Raw genomic sequence first — 20,024 nt, forward strand, 5'->3', positions numbered from 1 at the left:
CTCGTAAAGTCTGTTTTCAGCCTTAAGGGAACAGGCTGCTTCTCCAGCCTGCTCTGTTTCACTAAGGTAAATGTGGGGGGGGCAGCCCTGGGATGTTTCCTGAGTATTCCCTCCACCAGATGAGCGTGGGGCACTTTGCTGCACCTTGCTGCCCGTCAGGGGTAGGGAACCTGCGGCTCGAGAGCCGCATGCGGCCGGCATCTGCCCTTGCACTCGCGGCTCCTGAGCCGGTGGCAGCCCGGCTTCATCGCTACCATACCTGCCGCCCTGCAGGTGGCCGAGGCGAGAAATACGTGGCCGGCTGGGCAGCGGCGCATACGGGCTTCCTCTGGCCAGCAGCTTGTTGGCGTAGGCGGGCGCTTTCCCGGTGGCCGGCAAGGCCAAGCCGCTGGCCCCATGCATCCATGCGCTTCTCAGAATGAGTGGAGTAAAAGGTAAAAAACCCAATATATACAGTGTTATCTTTATTTTAAATGTCAAAAATTATTTGCGGCTCCAAGTGTTTTCTTTTCCCGTGGAAAACGGGTCCAAATGGCTCTTTGAGTGTTAAAGGTTCCCTACCCCTGCTGCCCGTCATGGAACCAAGATGCAGAAGCGAGTCCCCTGGTTAGCAGTCCCTTAGTTGCAGGGTGGAGCATAGTTCTGGAACCGGGAAGCTTACAATCTGAGTTTCCATGGTGCAGATGGCAGCAACAGAAAAGAGAGGAGAGAGGCAGCTGCCGTCTGCTGTATACGTGCACAAGAAGTTAGAAAACCCAAGTTGGTCATCCACGAGGTGTGAATGAAAAGCCGGGAACTGTTTATTTCTGCAGGCATTTGGTCATTGCGGAATTTTTGAGTTAAAAAAAAACACACACCCTCAGTTGTCTCTGTATTTCAGGTTGCACGATCTGAACATTGAGGATGCCAATGAAGTCGACTGGGAAGTTCTCTCCAGCATTATCGGGTAAAAATCCACAATTTGAATGTGGACTCGGTGTACTCAACTCTCTTCCTCACAGGTGAACTGGCATGGCTTCTGTGCTGCTCTGAAGTCAAACTGGGGAATTTACACAGGTTTGTAGGACATGCACTTAGAAGAAGAAGAAGAGTTGGATTTGTATCCCCCCTTTGTCTCCTATAGGAGACTCAAAGGGGCTGACAAACTCCTTTCCCTTCCCCCCTCACAACAAACACCCTGTGGGGTAGGTGGGGCTGAACGAGCTCAGAAGAGCTGTGGCTAGCCCAGGAGTCTGCAACCTGCGGCTCTCCAGATGTTCATGGACTACAAATCCCATCAGCCCCTGCCAGCATGGCCCCATGCTGACAGGGGCTGATGGGATGATCCATGGCTATCTGGAAAACCACTTGGGCTCCTGGAGTCTTCTATCTATCGCTCCTATCTATCTATATCCTATCTATCTATCTATCTATCTATCTATCTATCTATCTATCTATCTATCTATCTATCTATCTATCTATCTATCTATCTATCTATCTATCTATCTATCTATCTATCTATCTATCTATCTATCTATCATCTATCTATCATCCATCCATCCACCCACCCACCCACCCACCCATCCATCCATCCATCCATCCATCCATCCATCCATCCATCCATCCATCCATCCATCCATCCATCCATCCATCCATCCATCCATCCATCCATCCATCCATCCATCCCATCCATCCATCATCCAGCTCCAAACCTACTAGGCATCTCCGGGACCCAGTTACATCATAAGACTCCATTAAATTCATAAAATCAACACAAACTACAAAGCAATTTCTGACATTTAACAATGAAATATGTTTGAAATTCATAGAAACCTATTAAAATCACGAAACCTGTTTTTAAAAATCATCATAATACGGAAAGGGGGAAACCATCCCTTCAGCCAAGGGCCAGGGAAAATAGGTGCACCTTTACCAGTTTTCTAAAAGCATGTAGAGAAGGTGATGCACCTTGGGGTGGGGGTGGGGTTCCACAACCTTGGGGCCAGCACTGAAAAGTCCAGTCTCAGGTCTCCACCTTTTTTACCCACAGCTTTCTCCAGTAGTGATAGGGGAGTCCTCCAGTTCAGCTGAGCCCATCTGTGAATCCCTTCAGAATCCTCTCTTCATAGACTCCGACAACTAATAGCGGCTTCAGACCCTCGGTGGTCCGAGGCACACCTCTCTCCCCCACCCACAACCTTTACAACCGATTGCAGCTTTTTTACCCTGTTTCACTTACAGGTGTGTGATTTGTGCCCTATAGAACAGGGGTCTGCAACCTGCGGCTCTCCAGATGTTCAATGTATTGTCGAAGGCTTTCACAGCCGGAATCACTGGGGTGCTGTGTTGTTTCCAGGCTGTATGGCCGTGTTCTACCAATTGGCCATGCTGGCAGGGGCTGATGGGATTTGTAGTCCATGAACATCTGGAGAGCCGCAAGTTGCAGACCCCTGCTATAGAAGGACAATGGGATGGGGGAGTTTTAGCAAAGTCAATGTTCGCACCCTATCACCAGGAAGCAAATTTCCTTGGCCCTTCTGGATAGTAACTGGTTTATTACTGTGCAGGTATCGCTTGGTGCCAGTCTGTTTCATATTCATAATGTTGTGTGGAGTTCCACAGATTGTGCCTTTGCATGGGTTTTAATGTTTCAATGTTGTTGCACAATTCAATGTTTCAGTGTTGTTGCACAATTCAATGTTTCAATGTTGTTGCACAATTAATTATTGTCTGTTTCCCCCCCCTTCCAGAGACGTCCCTCCAGATTACATCCAGGGGAGATTTTACAAGCTCAAGGCTACTCATGTTCCCTTTTGGAACCAGAAGACCCTTCCAGGTGAGCCTTTTCCTCTGGCTTATACTTTGGGGGGATTTTTCTCCCTTACCTGTATTTGGCTTCAAACCAAGGCAGTTTTCAGACACATGCACAAATGTTTTGACAGGGAGAAGGGTCCGTTGGCTTCCCCGCATCCCACGAGATTGCCCCCAAAGTACCCTGTTTCCCCTCAAATAAGAACTACCTCGAATATAAGCCCTTGCATGATATTTTGGGATTTTTTGGAGGATGCTTGAAATATAAGCCCTACTCCAAAAATAAGCCCTAGTTACAGAATCCCACAAGCATAGCTGATCACAGTCGCGTGGGGGTGCAAAATCACGGGGAAAAAATAAGACATCCCCTGAAAATAAGCCCTAATGCAGCGATGGCGAACCTTTTTGAGACCGAGTGCCCAAATTGCAACCCAAACCCCCACTTATTCATGCTTAAAGTGCCAACCCACGTGAATTTAGCCTGAATACTGAGGTTTTAGTTTAGAAAAAAAAACGGTTGGCTCTCCCTCTTCCCTCCGCCCACCAGCTTTCGAGGCAGGGGTCCAGCCTGCTCTAGCCTCCCAACAGAATCCGCAGCTCACCCGCTCTGTGTCTCTCCAGCATCTCTGCCTCCTCTGCCCCAGCTGGCAGGCAGCAGCCACCTGGAGCACAGGCACCAGTCTCGCCAACCCCAGTCACTCCCTTCCTTCTCACTGCAGTGCGTACCGCGTGCGTGCTCAGTAGCCCCAGGCCAGCCCTAGATGTGTGTGTAGGGAGGGGTGTGAATTTTCCACCCCCCACATGATAAACAATGTGTGCACGTGCCCACAGAGAGGGTTCCGAGTGCCACCTCTGGCACCCGTGTCATAGGTTCGCCATCACTGCCCTAATGCATCTTTTGGAGCAAAAATTAATATAATACCTTGTCTTATTTTGGGGGAAACACAGTGGTGAGAAAGGATTGGCTCCTGACAGTCCTAACGGATGAATGCAAAGTCGTCGCCCCCCTCCCCACCAGCCGGGGCATTTGAACAGGGTGAGAGGACCCGAGGCAAAGCGCAGCAAAATTGAATTGGGCCATCGCCTGTCCTCAGTGTGTTGTCTCTTTAGGAAAGAAGGCGGCCCGTGGAATCTGGCGACAGCTTGAGTTTTTATTATGAGAGCTGAGACTTGAATAAAGGCATATTCCCCTAGAGACCAATAGAGATTTTTGAGGAGCTTTTGAGGGGCTGTCCAGGTACAAGTGGAATACAGAATCCCTGAGCTCCGTTCTGACTTTGTCTGGCAAAGGGAGCTTTGAGTTTGAAAACTCATGCCCCCAAAATCTCGCTGGGCTCTTAAGGTGCTACACAGGATTTGAATCATAACTGTTCTGCAGTGGCGTAGGAGGTTAAGAGCTCGTGTATCTAATCTGGAGGAACCAGGTTTGATTCCCAGCTCTGCCGCCTGAGCTGTGGAGGCTTATCTGGGGAATTCAGATTAGTCTGTACACTCCCACCTGCGCCAGCTGGGTGACCTTGGGCCTAGTCACAGCTTCTGGGAGACTCTCCTCCCCAAGCCCCACCTCTGGGATGTTTGTTGTGAGGGAGGAAGGGCAAGGAGATTGTAAGCCCCTTTGAGTCTCCTGCAGGAGAGAAAGGGGGGATATAAATCCAAACTCTTCTTCTTCTCTGAAAGTATTATGAGCTAGTTGCAGAAGGATCTTTCTCTCCAGTTGTGTGTGTGTGTGTGTGTGTGCCATCAAGTCACAGCTGATTTATGGCAGCCCCCTAGGGCTTTCAAGGCTAGAGGCATTCGGAAGTGGGTTGCCGTTGCCTGCCTCCACATGGTCAGAGAGAGTTCTGAGGGCAGGCCTGTGACGGCCCAAGGTCTTAACGGAGCTTCCGCGTGGAGGTGGAGCATTGAACTTCACCCTTTGCAGCTACACCAGTGGCCAGTGAGGAACCTTTTTTTTGAGACCGGGTGCCCATTAGTGCAAACCCAAGCCCCTAATTATGTCGCCAAAGTGCCAGCCGCAGCGAATTTAGCTTACAGATGCTGAGGAGTTTTAGTTTAGAAAAAACCGGTTGGCTCCCTCTTCCTCCGCCCCCACCGGCTCGAGGCAGGGGCCAGCCTGCTCAAGCCTCCCAGCAAGTCCCCGGCTCACCGCTCTGTGTCTCTCCAGCATCTCTGCCTCCCTCTGCCCCAGACGCTGGCAGCAGCCACTCGGAGCACAGGCACCAGGCCAGCCAGCCCGGTCCTCTCTGCTCACAGCGGATGCCCAGCGCGTCGTGCTCAGTGGCCCAGGCCAGCCTAGATGGCTATGTGTGGGGGGGGGGGGTATGTCTGCTCCCCGCTTGGCAAACTCTGTGCACGTGCCCACAGAAGGCTCGGGAAGTGTCACCCTGAGCAGCAGTGGCGTAGGAGGTTAAGAGCTCGTGTATCTAATCTGGAAGAACCGGGTTTGATTCCCAGCTCTGCCGCCTGAGCTGTGGAGGCTTCTCTGGAGAATTCAGATTAGCCTGTACACTCCCACACACGCCAGCTGGGTGGACTTGGGCTAGTCACAGCTTCTCGGGACTCTCTCAGCCCGCCCTACCTCCCACAGGGGTTTGTTGTGAGGGGAAGGGCAAGGAGATTGTCAGCCCCTTTGAGTCTCCTGCAGGAGAGAAAGGGGGGATAAAAATCCAAACTCTTCTTCTCTGGCACCCGTGCCATAGGTTCGCCATCACTGCGCTACACCGTGCTGGCTCTTATCTCATTTCTCTCCTTCTCGAGGCTTTTGAGGGCTGACCCCCTTGCGCTCTGCCTCGTTCCCAAAGCTGAAGATGTCATAGCAGGGGCAGCCTCCCACTCACGGGGCCTTCTCATCCTTTCCTAGAAAGAAAACAAAAGCGGCTTTGCATTCAGCCAAGCTTCAAATGTCTTCCAAGCCCTCCGCGATGCTTGTGCCTCTGTCCCTTCCCGCCAGCGCGCAGCCTGACTTGAGGTTTTGTTCTTCTTTTTTTCCCTTCAAAAGAAATTATCGATCACCTGTACAACAAGACGCTGCCAGCACTGAGAGCCGTGCTGGAAAAAAGACTGTCAAAAAGTTTGGCCCGAGCGCAGGCCGCTCAGGTGAAGTGTCAGAGGCAGGTGTTCCAGTTCAGTGATATCTTTCAGGAGAGCAGTGACGAGCTGCCGGAAGATTCAACCGAAGAGTCTGAAGAGGAGGAGGCTGTAGAAGGGCCTCCAGCGAAACGCGGGCCGAGGTCCGGGAGAGCTCCTGACCCGAGGAAGAAAGAAGGGGCCGGCTGAAGCGTCGCAAAGAAAATGGCGTATTGAGCCTTTGTTTTTTGATGCCGTTTGAGATTGGATTCCTGACAGAATATTCAAAGCAGCCTCGAGGAAGGGGAGGATCCCTCCTCCCCCCAGTCCAACAGCCACCGTCTCTATCCTCTGCTTGCAGCCACTCTCTCAGCAAAGGCGCAACCCTGTTTGTGATCAGTAAATCCCATATTTGTGCAAAGGCAGAGTTCAGGGCTGATGTGAGGGCAGTGTGGCACTATGGGCCAGCATTAGTGGTGATCGCGCATGCTTGCACTTTACGCAAATCCACACAAACACTCTCCAAGTCCCAAATCTGGGGGCAGGGCCTGTTGGAGCCGGCTGCCACCAGCTCTTCCTCCATCCCTTGCTCTTTTGCGGGGGGTGGGTGGGGGAGAAGGAAGCCAGGAGAGCTGCTATGCCCCACGACTTCCTGCCCAAGCCAGAGGGAGGCCGGAGCTGCTGGCAGCAGAAGCAGCTGGCCACTGGCATAATTTATGCCAGTGGAGCCTCGGGACCAAGATATCCACCGCGGTCCCGTTTGGGTGGTTACCTGAAAACGCCCGTGAATTTTCGGGCAGCTCCACATGTCGCCAAACCGGTTTGTTTTGTTTACCTACCTTTGCTCCCTGCGAGGCTCTGGACAGAGGAAGGTCGGAGGGCAGTGTGGCCGCGTCCCTTCCTCCGTCCAGAGCCGCGGAAACGCAAAGCCTGGAAATAACAAACAACCAAAGCACCCTCAAAGCGGTGCCCTGCGCCCGGTCGCCATGGCGCGCAGGCAGGAAGACACAGCTTTGAAAGCAGCATTTCCCCACCGTTGGGGGTGGGGTGGGGGGTGAGCACTGCAGCAGCAGCAGGTGTGCGAACAGCACCCTAGGGATTGTTTTTACCATCCCTAGGGTGCTGTTTTTGGCCCGTGCAGAAACAGCTGGAGCGTAGCTCAGCATGGGCCTTCTCGCAACCAACTGCTCTCGCCCATCCCTTTACAGAAGGAAGTGGGCAGGGTTACCTAGTCATTGGAGCTGGAATGAGGTGCTGCTCAGGGCTGCCACTTGCTCTAGCACAGGGGTCTGCAACCTGCAGCTCTCCAGATGTTCACAAACTATAATTCCCATCAGCCCCTGCCAGCATGACGTGTTAGCTGGCGGGGCAATGAAACGGATTCATGAACATCTGGAGAGCCGCAGGTTACCAGACCCTAAATGCTGCAGGTACATTCGCGGCGCGCATCCCACACTAACCGAGGCAGTTGCCGCCATCTGCCTAATGAGAGAATCAAACTGCCCATTTCCATTAATGCCCACCTGCCCCCTTTGGCAAATACCAAGAGATTTTCCAGTGACCAATAGTGCAAGCTTAGCCGTGACAAGTCTGAAGGCCATTGGTGGACCTTAGCATCCTACCCGCCTCTTTCTAAAAAAAAAAAAAGTGGGGGAGGAGCAATATTGTTGACCCTGGGCCTGACCCAGCAGTCCTCGGCTGTGGTTGATGAGTAAACTATAAGTACAGAACAGTCCTAACAGTGTGAATCTAAGACTGTCTTATGAAAGTCCTAACAGTGTGAAACTTAAGGTATCCTATGGGCAGATACCTGGACAGGATCCTACCGCTGTTGGCTGATGAAGGAATCTTCTGCAGATTGGCCGGCCAAATTCCAGACACAAAGGTCAAGAGTGTTGCACGCGGCTGGCGTGACTTCTCCCCAACAACCAAGCCATATCTTAATGTGTGTCCACACTTGGCTTCTTTCTTGAGCCCATCTTCTTGGACATGAAGCAGGGTGCGGATCCTGCAAGAACACCTACAGTTGTGGGTTTTGTACTTACCCGAGTTTACCAGCACGTGAATGCGAAGTAAGACGTGCCTACGATTGGACGGTAGAGCTTATTTTTAAGAGAAGGAAATGCGCAATTTCTGTTGACCGTGAATGCCCATTATTTTCGGTGCACCCGGGGCTCTCTTCCTTCTTTTTCTGAGAAATTCATAACTTGTGTAACGTTTTTAAAACGATGAGTAGACTTCATTGGGTTTCTGGTCTCAGTGTGAGAGAGGAGATTCCTGAGCCTGCCTTCTTGGCCCTGTGTAGTGCCCCACCCTCCATCTGGAAACCTTGGGCGCAAATGTCTGTTCGGGGCTTATCACGCTACCTCTTCTTACCTGGGCGCTAGTAGGCTGAGGTTCAACACAAGCCAACATTCCTTTCCAGTACAGAAGCAAAGTGCTTCTAGAACGTAACAGAGCTAACCAAGTATAGAAATCCTCTGTTTTTGACTGTTTTTAGTTCAACCAGTACAACGTCCAGACTTGAATGAGGTTCAGAATCAATGCTCCAAGGATCGGTGGCTCAGTTTTTTTTTTTTTTCACTGCAGATATTTACAAACCTGTTGAATTTTACAATAAAACAAAAACAAACTGTTCTGTTGTCACCCGGACTCCTCGTCCGCAGGTTCAAGTACGCTGGCTTCCCCCAGCATGTCTGTCCGTTGGGTTGTTGTATTTCTATATGACTAAAGAGATTTTTTAAAAACTTAAAGGGGAAAAAAATCAGGATTTTTTTTTGCTGCAGATGTATAATTTGTTGGATTTTCAAATAAAGCAAAAACAAACTGAATGATGACGTCGTGAAGCCCTCCGGGGCTGTTTTTTATTTGCCCGGCTAGTATTGGCTCCTCTTTCGTCTTGCATCCCAGAGTTGTATCCTCCACAAAATCCCCGCGAGCCCAGGCATGGTGGGGAATTTGACTTGATGAATGCACTTCTTTACAACATCGGTGCCCTGCCTTTCTGCCCCAAAGCCACCCAGGTGACTAATGCTTTAAAAACCTACATGATAAAATAATATTTTAAAGCCATTGATATCAGTCCTGCTCCGAAACTCAAATATTGGCAACATTTTTTAAAAAACAGGTGGGTTTTTTTGCCGTCAAGTCTCAGCTGATTTAGGGCAACGCCAGAGAGTTTTCAAGGCAAGAGACGTCGGCGGGGGGTTGCCGTTGCCTGCCTCCGTGTCATGCCCACGGTATTCCTTGGAGGTCTCCCATCCAAATATTTGCCAAGATCAGGGCTGAGAGTGTGTGGCTGCCCCAAGATCACTCAGCAAATTTCCCTGGTATGTGGGAATTCAAACCTGGGTCTCTCAGGTCCTATTCCAGGAATAGCGAACCTTTTCGAGGCCGAGTGCCCAAATTGCAACCCAAAAGCCACTTATTTATCGCAAAGTGCCAACGACGAATTTGTTAACTTACCTGAATACTGAGGTTTCATTTAGAAGAAGCGGTTGGCTCAGAGTCGTTACTTTCGGGGTAAACGGTGGTAGTTGGTGGCTTTGCTTTGAAGCAACTGTCGGTTACTCTGGAGTTGTAGTTCATATGAAATCAATCGTTGATCAGCCTAGATATGTGTGGCAATATTGGTAATGGCGGTGACTCTGTCGCGTGCCCACAGAGAGTGCCACCTCTGGCACCCGTGCCATAGGTTAAGCCACCACTGTCCTGTTCCAACACCTTCACCACTGACTGTACACCATGTTGCCTCTCTGTTAAAATATGCACAAAACATTAGCAAAACAGCAATCAAAACGTTGCCGGGCAGAGAGGGCTCAAGGTAGAGCTTTAGATTCTTTATTCGCTCAAGGTGCATGGCTTTGGTGGGGGGGGGGGGGCGTCCTCTTGTTCTTCAGGCAATTGGCTCCCCAAGATGCCCCCTCCCTTGTCAGTTGGCAACCTGACGCCCTGCAGCTGCCTTTGAGCCGAAAGCCTGCCCTCCCGTTTCCTGGTGTCCGGTGTTGCTCTGCAAACACTGTTAGCGTCCTGGGTTGCCATGGCAGCCGGCCACCCCATTCCCCGGAGTGGGGAATTCTTTCCTTGAGAGAAGCTGTCGTCCAGAGACCAGACAGCCAACGGCCCACTCCATGTGAAGTCTGGTGAATTTGGGGAGGGGCTCTTTCAGTGGGGAGGGGGGTTTGATGCAGAGGGGACCCTCCCCTCCTCCCCGGGTTTCCACTGTTGCCTCCCTCTCCGCAAGTGGCACGGTCCAGAGGAGTTCAGGAACCCACAACCATCCCTGCAGGCCAAAGCTGAGGCAGCTGGCATTGCGGAGTAGCCTTTCCTGACCCCCAACTGCCATGGCCGCCCTGGCTGCTGCAGCCACCCGGAAGACTCCTGCCAAGGAGCACTTACCTCGGCGGCGGGCGTGAAAGCCAGATTTAATCCTCCGCCCGCGGCTGACCCGATGACCCTGGCGAAATGTACCGAACAGCGTGGGCGGAGCGGCTGGGAGTGGTGCGTGAAAGCATGCTTCAAAACCATCTCATTGCCAAGGTGAGCCAAGCGGGAGGGGTCAGCAGGTGTGAAGACAAACCCCTTCTGAGTCCCCCTCAGACCTTTATGTAGGTCACAGGTGTCAAACTCGCGGCCCTCCAGATGTTATGGACTACAGTTCCCATCATCCCCTGCCAGCATGGTGCTGGCGGGGATGATAAGGGCTGTAATCCACTTATCTAGACGGCTAATACCTGTGATCTTTGGTCGCTCCTACTGTGTTTCCCGGATATAAAGACGGTGTCTTATAGTAATTTTAACTCCCAAGGTCGCGGCTATGTCTTATTTTCAGGGGATGTCTTATTTTTCTGTGTTCTATTCGTCAGGCATGCTTCCAAACAAAAACTTTGCTACGTCTTACTTTCAGGGGATCCCTTATATTTCGCACTTCAGCAAAACCTCTACTATGTCTTATTTTTAGGGGATGTCTTATATTTGGGGAAACAGGGTATATAAACAGTGTTTCCCTTCCTGCATACCAGTTCCTCGGCTCTCCCTTTCCACAGACTTTGCTTTCTGCCACGGAGAAACGGGCTGATAAAATGTCTTTGTGGCTTGCCTACCTGTGCGAGACCCCGGGGCCCACCCGGAAAGGAATCTGGAAACATCGGTTGTCGGCCCGGCCAGGACTGAAGTCCCCCATAGTGCTGTGCCGACAATCGCAAAGGGATTTTAGGTTTCGTTGTTCGGGAAGCGCCAAAAAATGCATCTCATCCTGTGGGCTGAATGTTGTGCATGAACGCGCTTGCCTTGACATTTGAAAATGGCTGGTTTGTGACATTCTCGTGACCCAAAAGTCTGCATGAATTTGTAACTGCCGCGGATGCATGGGTGGCGCGTCATCTATCGCTCTTTGTGTTGGCGTTTCCCATACAGACTTCATTTCCTACCTCTTCGTTACTGTTGACTCCTCCGGTGAAAACCAGAACTTTTCCTTTAGGGTGGCAAAAGTTGGCAGACAGGGAGCCAAAACTTTGCTTTTTTTCTTTTTTTTTGGTGAAACAAGTTTTTAAAAAGTCAGTAGTTTGTGTACATCAGGGGTCTTCAAACTATGGCCCTCCAGATGTTCATGGACTACAATTCCCATCAGCCCCTGCCAGCATGGCCAAGTGGTAGGGCTCATGGGAATTGTAGTCTATGAACATCTGGAGGGCCATAGTTTGAAGACCCCTGGTGTACATGCTTTTGGGCTAGTATGTTGTAGTGGTTAGACGTGGGTTCCCAATCTGACTTCTGGGATTTAGAGGACAGATAGTGGGTGACACCATGAAGTGGCTGTCCAGGGGCTGCCCGTCACAAAATACAGGGAGGTTCCTGGACTCAGTGCCCACCTCAGCCACTAGAATAGAATAGAATAGAATAGAATAGAATAGAATAGAATAGAATAGAATAGAATAGAATAGAATCTTTATTGGCCAAGTGTGATTGGACACACAAGGAATTTGTCTCCGGTGCATATGCTCTCAGTGTACATAAAAGAAAAATACATTTGTCAAAGTCATAAGGTGCAACACTTATCGTTTGTCATGTATATGAGTCACAATGCAGCAATCAGGGAAACCAATCAGTAGTAATAAAAACATAAAAAGTAAAATCATAAAAATAAAAAAATAAAATAAAAAGTAAAATAAAATATCAGCACAGGCTATAGTCATACAGTCATAGGAGTGGGAGGAGATGGGTATGAAGATGATGAAAAAAAGTAGTGCAGTAATTATATAATAAGTATATAATAAATAGGGGGACGCCTCAGTGTATGCGTCAATGCCCTTGTTCTGGCCTATGACTTTTTGAGCCGTGTAACAAGCAGCCCGTAGACTCATGGAGCTACGTATATTTTCTGTCCAGTAAGCAGAATCAGCAAGAGCCTAGCTAGCAGGGTTACATATCTCTATATGCTTCAAAGCCCTAGGTCAGTGCCTACTGTTGACCTCTTGCCCATAGCTGCGCCAACTGGTCCTTGCAAAACAAGCGATCTAGCAGCACCCTTGCTGAGCCTGTGTTCAATTCTGGTCGCCACATCTCAAAAAGGATATCGAAGAGATAGAAAAAGTGCAGAGAAGGGCAACGAGGATGATTGAGGGACTGGAGCACCTTCCTATGAGGGAGGCTGCAGCGTTTGGGACTCTTTAGTTTGGAGAGGAGGCGGCTGAGGGGGGATATGATCGAAGTCTATAAAATTATGCATGGGATAGATATTTGCTGATCTGTTTAGTATGTTAGGAGTGCGCAGGCTAATCTGAATTCCCCAGATAAGCCTCCACAGCTCAAGCGACAGAGCTGGGAATCAAACCCGGTTCCTCCAGATTATAGTCCGCCTGCTCTTAACCACTACACCACTGCTGTACCCAGATGTCAAGTGTACACGTATCCCTCACAGTTTGCATAGGATTTTAGAGTTATCTGCACTGACCAGCAGCTGCCTGCAGACGCCACACTGAACACTAGAGGGCAGTCTTGACTGCTGCAATCATTTCCTGGCTGCGTTGACTTGATGCTCAGAATCCAGATTTTGCCAGGGGTGGAGATGTGAGGGAGCCTGTGTGATTTGGCAGCATGATTTTGCCCTCACATTTCAAGGGCTGCACCACCTCCCCTCTCTGAAGATCTCCAGAGCAAGGACTGAAATGTCAGGGTAGGGAGTGTCTGTGTGTTGCCTGTCGTTTGATTGGCTTCAGAGAACTCAGTGTCTTCAGGTCCTGCTGGTGAGTTTCCTGGGAGGTATCCGACGATCTGCAGATGGAAAGAGGACGCTGAATAGGCTCTTCTGTACCATCTGGGCCTGCCCTCCGTTCTCATAGTGCCAAGAGACTTCCTCATGCAGAGTCTCCACTAGAGGGAAGTCTCTCTTTGGCTTCTCCAGACAGGGATCCCAGCCACCCAATAGTAGATCAGGCTTTGAAAGGACGGAACACGTGGATCTGCCTTACACCGAATACAACCATCTGGTTCACCGAGGTCAGCCTTGTCTACTCAGACTGGCAACGGCTGTCCCAGGCCTTTCACGTCAATCACCACCTAAACCTTTAACTGGAGACCCCAGGGATTGAACCAGGGAACTTCCACATGCCAAACAGAGGCGCTTCCACTGAGCCACAGCCCCTCCCTGTGACATTTATGTTCTCTATGGTATTTATGTATTTCCTGGGTAGTATTTCCGTATAAAAGGAAGAAATTACATTGCTACAACAGCATAAGAACATAAGAAAGAGCCTGCTGGATCAGACCAGAGTCCGTCTAGTTCACTACTCTGCTACTCGCAGTGGCCCACCAGGTGCCTTTGGGAGCTCACGTGCAGGATGTGAAAGCAAGGGCCTTAAGAACATAGAACTAGCCTGCTGGATCAGACCAGAGTCTGTAGTCCAGCTCTCTGCCTAGCAGTGGCAACCAAAGATTGCCAGCAGGAGCTCACGTGCAGGATGTGAAAGCAAGGGCCTTAAGAACATAAGAACTAGCCTGCTGGATCAGACCAGAGTCTGTCTAGTCGCTCTCTGCTACTAGGAAGTGGCCCACCAAGGTGCCTTTAGGGAGCTCACTTGCAGGATGGGAAGCAAAGGGCCTTCTGCTGCTGCTCCATATGCTCCTGAGCACCTGGTCTGCTAAGGCATTTGCAATCTCAGATCAAAGAGGATCAAGATTGGTAGCCATAGATTGACTTCCCCTCCATAATTCTGTCCAAGCCCCTTTTAAAGCTATCCAGGTTAGTGGCCATCACCACCTCCTGTGGCAGCATATTCCAAACACCAATCACACGTTGCGTGAAGAAGTGTTTCCTTTTATTAGTCCTAATTCTTCCCCCCAACATTTTCAATGGATGCACCTCCTGATAGGCTATATTCCAATAGGCTGTTCCCAAATAGTACATCATGCATATATAGATTTAACACCAACTCCAGCACATTATTTATTTGTTTGCTTGTTTATTTATTTATTTATCATGTACCTGAAGGGATCAGGGCAGCAACAACAGTATAAAAACAATTTCTATCCATATATATAAAAAGCTAACCGTTCGTTTGTGAGTTGTACTCGAACTCCGAAACCACTGGACCGAATGCTCTCAAAATTTCACACGCCGTCGCTCATGTATGTGCGCGTGTTTTCCACACCTCCCCTCCCTCGAGTAACGCACCTGAGCCAGGTAAAATGCTTTATCCCACACACCTGCAGCCCCGACGCTGCCCACTCCGCCACCGAACGCTGCGCCCATTACACCTCCGAACCCTCATGCTGCCTCGCCGATTGGCCACGCCGCCTACAGCTGCCTCACTGCATTCTTCCACCGCCTGCTGCCACTGCCCAGCCCCTCCACCCACCACCTCCTGCTGCGCATATCCAACAACAGCAATCCACCTGCGTGCCCAACTCACTCGCCATGCTTCACGCCTGCACCCACACACTCCCAGCCACCTACTTTCAGATCCTTCACTACACCATCCAGCTTCTTCTCATGCTTCAGGAAGATAGGGTGGATAATTCGGTGGTACAGGAACTCTGCTCCATTTGAGGGACTTGGGGCCATGCATCATATCAGGAAACCGCACTTCATCATGTAGCAGAAAGGGAACCAGGAGAGAAAGATGTCGGCGAAAAATTCTGCTATGTTGAAGATGCCATACACCACCCAATAGGTCAGCCACTCTGTGTCATCCTCTTTGTTAGGACTTTCAATGGCCTTGATGGAGATGTATGCAGGGTAAGAAAAGCCGATCAGGTTACAGAGCAGGGACGCTCCATGGCCGATTACCAAATAGATGGCCAGCACACCAATAATGGCTGTGGTACTGAAGGGGTACATGGCTCATCACTGGGGCAAAGGGAGCCCTGAGCACAGCCCAGCCACATCGTCCAGCGAGAACCGCTCTTTCCCCCCTCCCTTTTTGGGACCAAATCCGGATTCCCCAGCCACCTACTTCTGCACCACTTTCCACTGCCCCTCATGGCTCCAACGCCGACATGCCTGGCTCCACCCCTGCCTTCGCGCAAACTTCTGCTGCCCAAAAACACCCACGGTGCCGTGCCTGGCTCTGCGCCTCCCTCTGGCCCAACTTCCACTGCCCCAAACGGCCACAACAATGCACCATGCTCCCCACCTAACTCTGTGGCGCCTTTTGCTGCCCCTCATGCCCGCTACAACGAGCCTGCCTCCACACCTCGCTACGTTGCAACTTGAGCTGCTCCTCACGGCCGCCACACCGACCAGCGCGCTTGTCGCCCTCGCCCCTGCAAGTAAACATCTTCTGCACTTGACAAAGTAGGGCTCTTCCCTCACTGGACTGTGCAGTGTTTCATGGGACCCGTTACCATGCATCATTCCCTTCTTCTCCATTGCACCACAGGATTAATCGCCAGGAATGCGGGGCCGACCCCTCCACCAGCAGGCCCCAATCGCACCCAGGCACCACAGCAGCACAGGCAGTATGGCTGCTCCACTCAACACAGGGGAGAGATGGCTGTTTTCCTGGGTCCCCCCCGCTTTGTGCCCAAAAAAGCTGCTGCACACCACCGACATCTCCAGAGGCAGATTGCTCAGAAGGAGTGGATCTACCTTTCAGCTTGCAACCCATTATTTCACGGAGAAACGGGGAAACCCGGCATACATGCACAGAAGGAGCGGGGTGGGGGGGTGGGGGCGGGCATTCTTTGACTAATTTTCCAGCTAACTCCTCTAGCAGAATTTTTACGGCAGCCTTTAGATCTCCAATGGAATCCCCTCGCCCTCCCCCCACCCTGCCGAGCCCAAGGAATAATGAACTCACCCCCCAATGTTGGCCAGTCATACAAAAACAGCCCCCCCACACACACACACACGGCCCAAAGCCATGCCCCTCCCCCTCCCCCATCTTACTTACCCACATCTCTGCCACCCAGCTCGCGGTGCCAAGAAGATCGCGGCGCAATGTGTCATAACTACCTTCTGCGCTCTGCGGGAACAGCCCTTCACACTACAGGTGCGCTTTCAAGCCATTTTTTGATACACTGCAACTGCATTTTTACTATACAGAATTCCAAAACCCACTTGGAAGCAATTGCGCAACAGGATGCCAACTGTCTTCTTCTACCTCTCCCTCTGTACCCAGGTACAACATTTACATCTGTCGGAGACTAGGAAACACAGTAATGGATTCAAATTATGAGAAAAGACAATTCACCTAGCCATAAGACACACCTTCAGACGTAAGGGCTTTTCTCCTCAGAGGATGGTGCAGTCTTTCCTTACATTTGTTGGGGAAGGGGAGCACAATCACAGGGATCAACTGATCGATTCTCACTATGAGAAAAGTAAGGGCTTCATTAACACAGGCTTAATTTTCTTTCATTTCCATTTCACCACACTCAGCCACAGCAACACGTGGCCGGGTACCGCTAGTAAAAGCATAAAAACATCACAATAAATAAAGTATAAAATTACTCAAATTCAGATGGCGACTTATTACATCTGGGAGGCCAGGAAATAGTGATAGATCTATCTATCTATCTATCTATCTATCTATCTATCTATCTATCTATCTATCTATCTATCTATCTATCTATCTATCTATCTATCTATTCAAATCCCACAGGGCCCTAATCTCAAACGGAAACATATTCCACCAGGTAGGGGCCAGGACCAAAAAGGCCCTGGCCCTTGTCGAGGCCAGCCAGATGATTTTCAGGCCAATTGCATAAATAAATTAAAACAGAAAATATATAATTGCACAGCCTTAAAAGAGTTCCATGCAAAAAATTTTAAATATAACCAAAATATTAAAATACATTAAAATATAACTAGCAGTCCAAGTGTGAGTGTGGGGGGAGCGAGAATCCCTCACTGGAGCAGATGCACCCATCTGCTGGCGCAAGGGGCCAGAAGCGTAGCTGGGCCATACTGCGCCCTGTGTTTTCCGCACCCCTGCTTACTTTGGTTCAGCCTGAAAGTGCAGGCTGGGAAAAGCGGCCTGTTCACTTGGGACTGAAAACGGCCTGGTGGGAACTACACTTCCCAGGAGACCTTTCTCTGGGGAGCTGGAGAAATGAGGGGAAGGTTTACCTCTAGTTACAAGCAGCTATAGAAAAACAACAAGGCCTTCAGGCCATAGATAACAACAAGAGCAGGTGCGGCCTTAACCAGATGGTCACCTTTGTGATCTGGGACGGGGAAGCAGCCGTCTTGTATGTGCAAACACCGTGCCTTCTGGGGCTTTGTGCATTTGCAGCCCTGTCACCCAGGGCAGCAAGCGGCAAACCCCAGAAGACCAAGCATCCGCGGCTGGGTCTTGTGAGTATGCGCCCAGAAGGCAGTCGGCAGCCTCAAAAATCGGAACGAGATTTGCAGAACCAGGTAGGTGTGGGACAAATTGCTTAAAGTAATGATCCCGCAAAAGCGGGACATTTGGTCAGCCTACCTTAACCCCAGGCTCGAGATGCCAGGCCCATCATGAGCCAGGTCTGACATTCTGCTCCCACTAAGGCCCCTCCTGGGCAATCAGGGTAGGCTCGGTGGAAAGCTCTGATGAGGCGGGGAGCCCTGACATGGGAGTGGTGAACCCATTTGTTGAAACCAGGGGGGAGGTTAGTCCAGGCCACTAAATATTGCAAGTGGCCTCAATGCAAAGGCAAGTCCAAGAAGTTGGTGGTGATGCAGTTCACCCTTTATCCTCTGGGGCTCTGGAGCTCTGGAGGCTTGGCCACGGGATGCCAACTGTCCTCTGGAGCTGCTTTCTGTAATAGGCTGGAATGAAAAACAGGGTGCACATTGCGTAAGTTCTTGGCCAGTTTCAGTTCTGTAGCCACTGGGTTGATGACACAGGTCATCCTCTAGCAGCGGTTCTCAACCTGTGGGTCGGGACCCCTTTGGGGGTCGAACGACCCATTCACAGGGCTCGCCTAAGGCTCTCTGCATCAGTGTTCTCCATCTGTAAAATGGATAAATGTCAGGGTTGGGGGTCACCACAACATTAAGGGGTCGCGGCATTAGGAAGGTTGAGAACCACTGTCCTAAAGGGTCCAATAAACCTGTGGTCCAGTTTGCGAGTCCCTGTAGTAGGCCTCCCTTAAGTCAAGTTTTGTGAACATTCTCCCTTTGGCGAAGCTCCCCAATACATCTTTAATGAGCAGAAGGGGATATTTGCTGCGATGGGAGACCGCGTTCAAGCCTCGGTCGTCCGTGCAAAGTCTGAGGGAGCCGTCCTTCTTTGTCCGAAATAGGATCAGTGCACCCATACGGGAGGAGGCGGGACGGATGAATCTCCTTTTCAAATTCTTGTCCGAAAATCCCCTGAGCACCACAACCTCCCGGGGGCTCATGGAATAAATCCTGCCTTTGGGCAGCTTTGCCCCGGGGATGAGTTCAATTTTGCAGTCACTGGGGTGGCAACTTGTCACAGTGGCATAGTGGCTAAGAGCAGCAGTGGCGTAGTGGCTAAGAGCAGTGGCTAAGAGCAGGTGCACTCTGATCTGGAGGAACCGGGTTTGATTCCCAGCTCTGCTGCTTGAGCTGTGGAGGCTTATCTGGGGAATTCAGATTAGCCTGTGCACTCCCACACACGCCAGCTGGGTGACCTTGGGCTGATCACAGCCAGACTCTCAGCCCACCTACCTCACCGGGTGGTACATTTGGGGAAGGGGCAAGGAGATTATGCCAAGCCTTACAGTCTGCAGGAGAGAGAAAGGGGATATAAATCAAACTCTTCCTTTGCTACCTTGGGCTGCTCTCAACGATTCCGCTGGGGCATGTTTGAGTGCTCAGCAAGGTTTTCTTCTTTCTATTGGCTGAAACCCCATATTTGCCCTGGCTGAGAGACAGGGGTGGAAGGGTACTTTTCCACCCTGGTCTATCGTTGGCCTTTATTTTTGTCCCGCTCACAGAGGCAGGCAAGTTTGCTATTTAGCTACAGCCATCCATAAAGGACAGCCAAACAAAACAAAGCGTTTCACCGTACCAGAGTTTTAAAACTGTCGTCAGCTTATACAATAGATAAAAGTAGATTCATACATTGGGAGGCGTAATCATGACATTCAAACACAAAGAGGAAAAGAGACATTTTAAAGTTCGGAGTTACGTGTTAAAAGCCATTTCAAAACTCACAGCAGCTAAGAAAGGTGTCAGATGTCTTGTAAGCCCCTGGCTAATGCAATCAAACCTATTGATTCGTTCTGTTTCAGCGACATTAGTGTCTCTTCTTTTGAAGTTCCTTAACTAGACAGACTGCTTATTCCCCACGACAGATATTGTCGGTGGTCACTGGTTTTCCGTGGCCTGCTTCTTGTGTTCTCCGTAGGCCTGTCACAAGCTAAACATCCAGTATGCCTTGTAACCATTGTTCGCCATTCTCTCCCCACAAACGTACTCAATAGTATATATGTATTTACACAATTGTTATGAGGGCCGGATGCAGTGGTGGGATCCAAACATTTTAGTAACAGGTTCCCACGGTGGTGGGATTCAAACAGTGGCGTAGCGCCAATGGGGCTGGGTGGGGCACGACGGGGGCGTGGCTGGGCATTCCGGGGGCGGGGCATTAATAATTTCTCTGTTCCTGTAAAAAACTCTTACTGTAAAAAAAAAGTTCCTAATTCCCAGCTGGTATCTTTCTGTCCATAATTTAAACTCATTATAGCAAGTCCTATCGTCGACTGCCAACAGAAAC

The 20,024-nt window shown here is 50.4% G+C and overlaps 2 protein-coding genes across 3 annotated transcripts in view; both read left to right on the forward strand.

The window, feature by feature from the left end:
* The window catches only part of TTF1 (transcription termination factor 1), a 36,307-nt gene extending 29,657 nt beyond the window's left edge, over positions 1 to 6,650 (forward strand). For both annotated transcript variants that reach the window (XM_048512089.1, XM_048512090.1), the window contains exons 9-11: positions 881 to 946; positions 2,730 to 2,815; positions 5,789 to 6,650. In XM_048512089.1, the coding sequence (XP_048368046.1) occupies positions 881 to 946; positions 2,730 to 2,815; positions 5,789 to 6,066 (430 nt within the window). In that variant the 3' untranslated portion in view covers positions 6,067 to 6,650. The remainder of the gene's footprint in view (positions 1 to 880; positions 947 to 2,729; positions 2,816 to 5,788) is intronic.
* Positions 6,651 to 9,927: 3,277 nt separating this feature from the next.
* The window catches only part of CFAP77 (cilia and flagella associated protein 77), a 140,834-nt gene continuing 130,737 nt past the window's right edge, over positions 9,928 to 20,024 (forward strand). The window contains exon 1 of the mRNA XM_048513611.1: positions 9,928 to 10,395. Within this exon, the coding sequence (XP_048369568.1) occupies positions 10,321 to 10,395 (75 nt within the window). The 5' untranslated portion in view covers positions 9,928 to 10,320. The remainder of the gene's footprint in view (positions 10,396 to 20,024) is intronic.

The sequence above is a fragment of the Sphaerodactylus townsendi genome, linkage group LG12, assembly GCF_021028975.2.
Source record: "Sphaerodactylus townsendi isolate TG3544 linkage group LG12, MPM_Stown_v2.3, whole genome shotgun sequence".
Classification (NCBI taxonomy): Eukaryota; Metazoa; Chordata; class Lepidosauria; order Squamata; family Sphaerodactylidae; genus Sphaerodactylus; species Sphaerodactylus townsendi.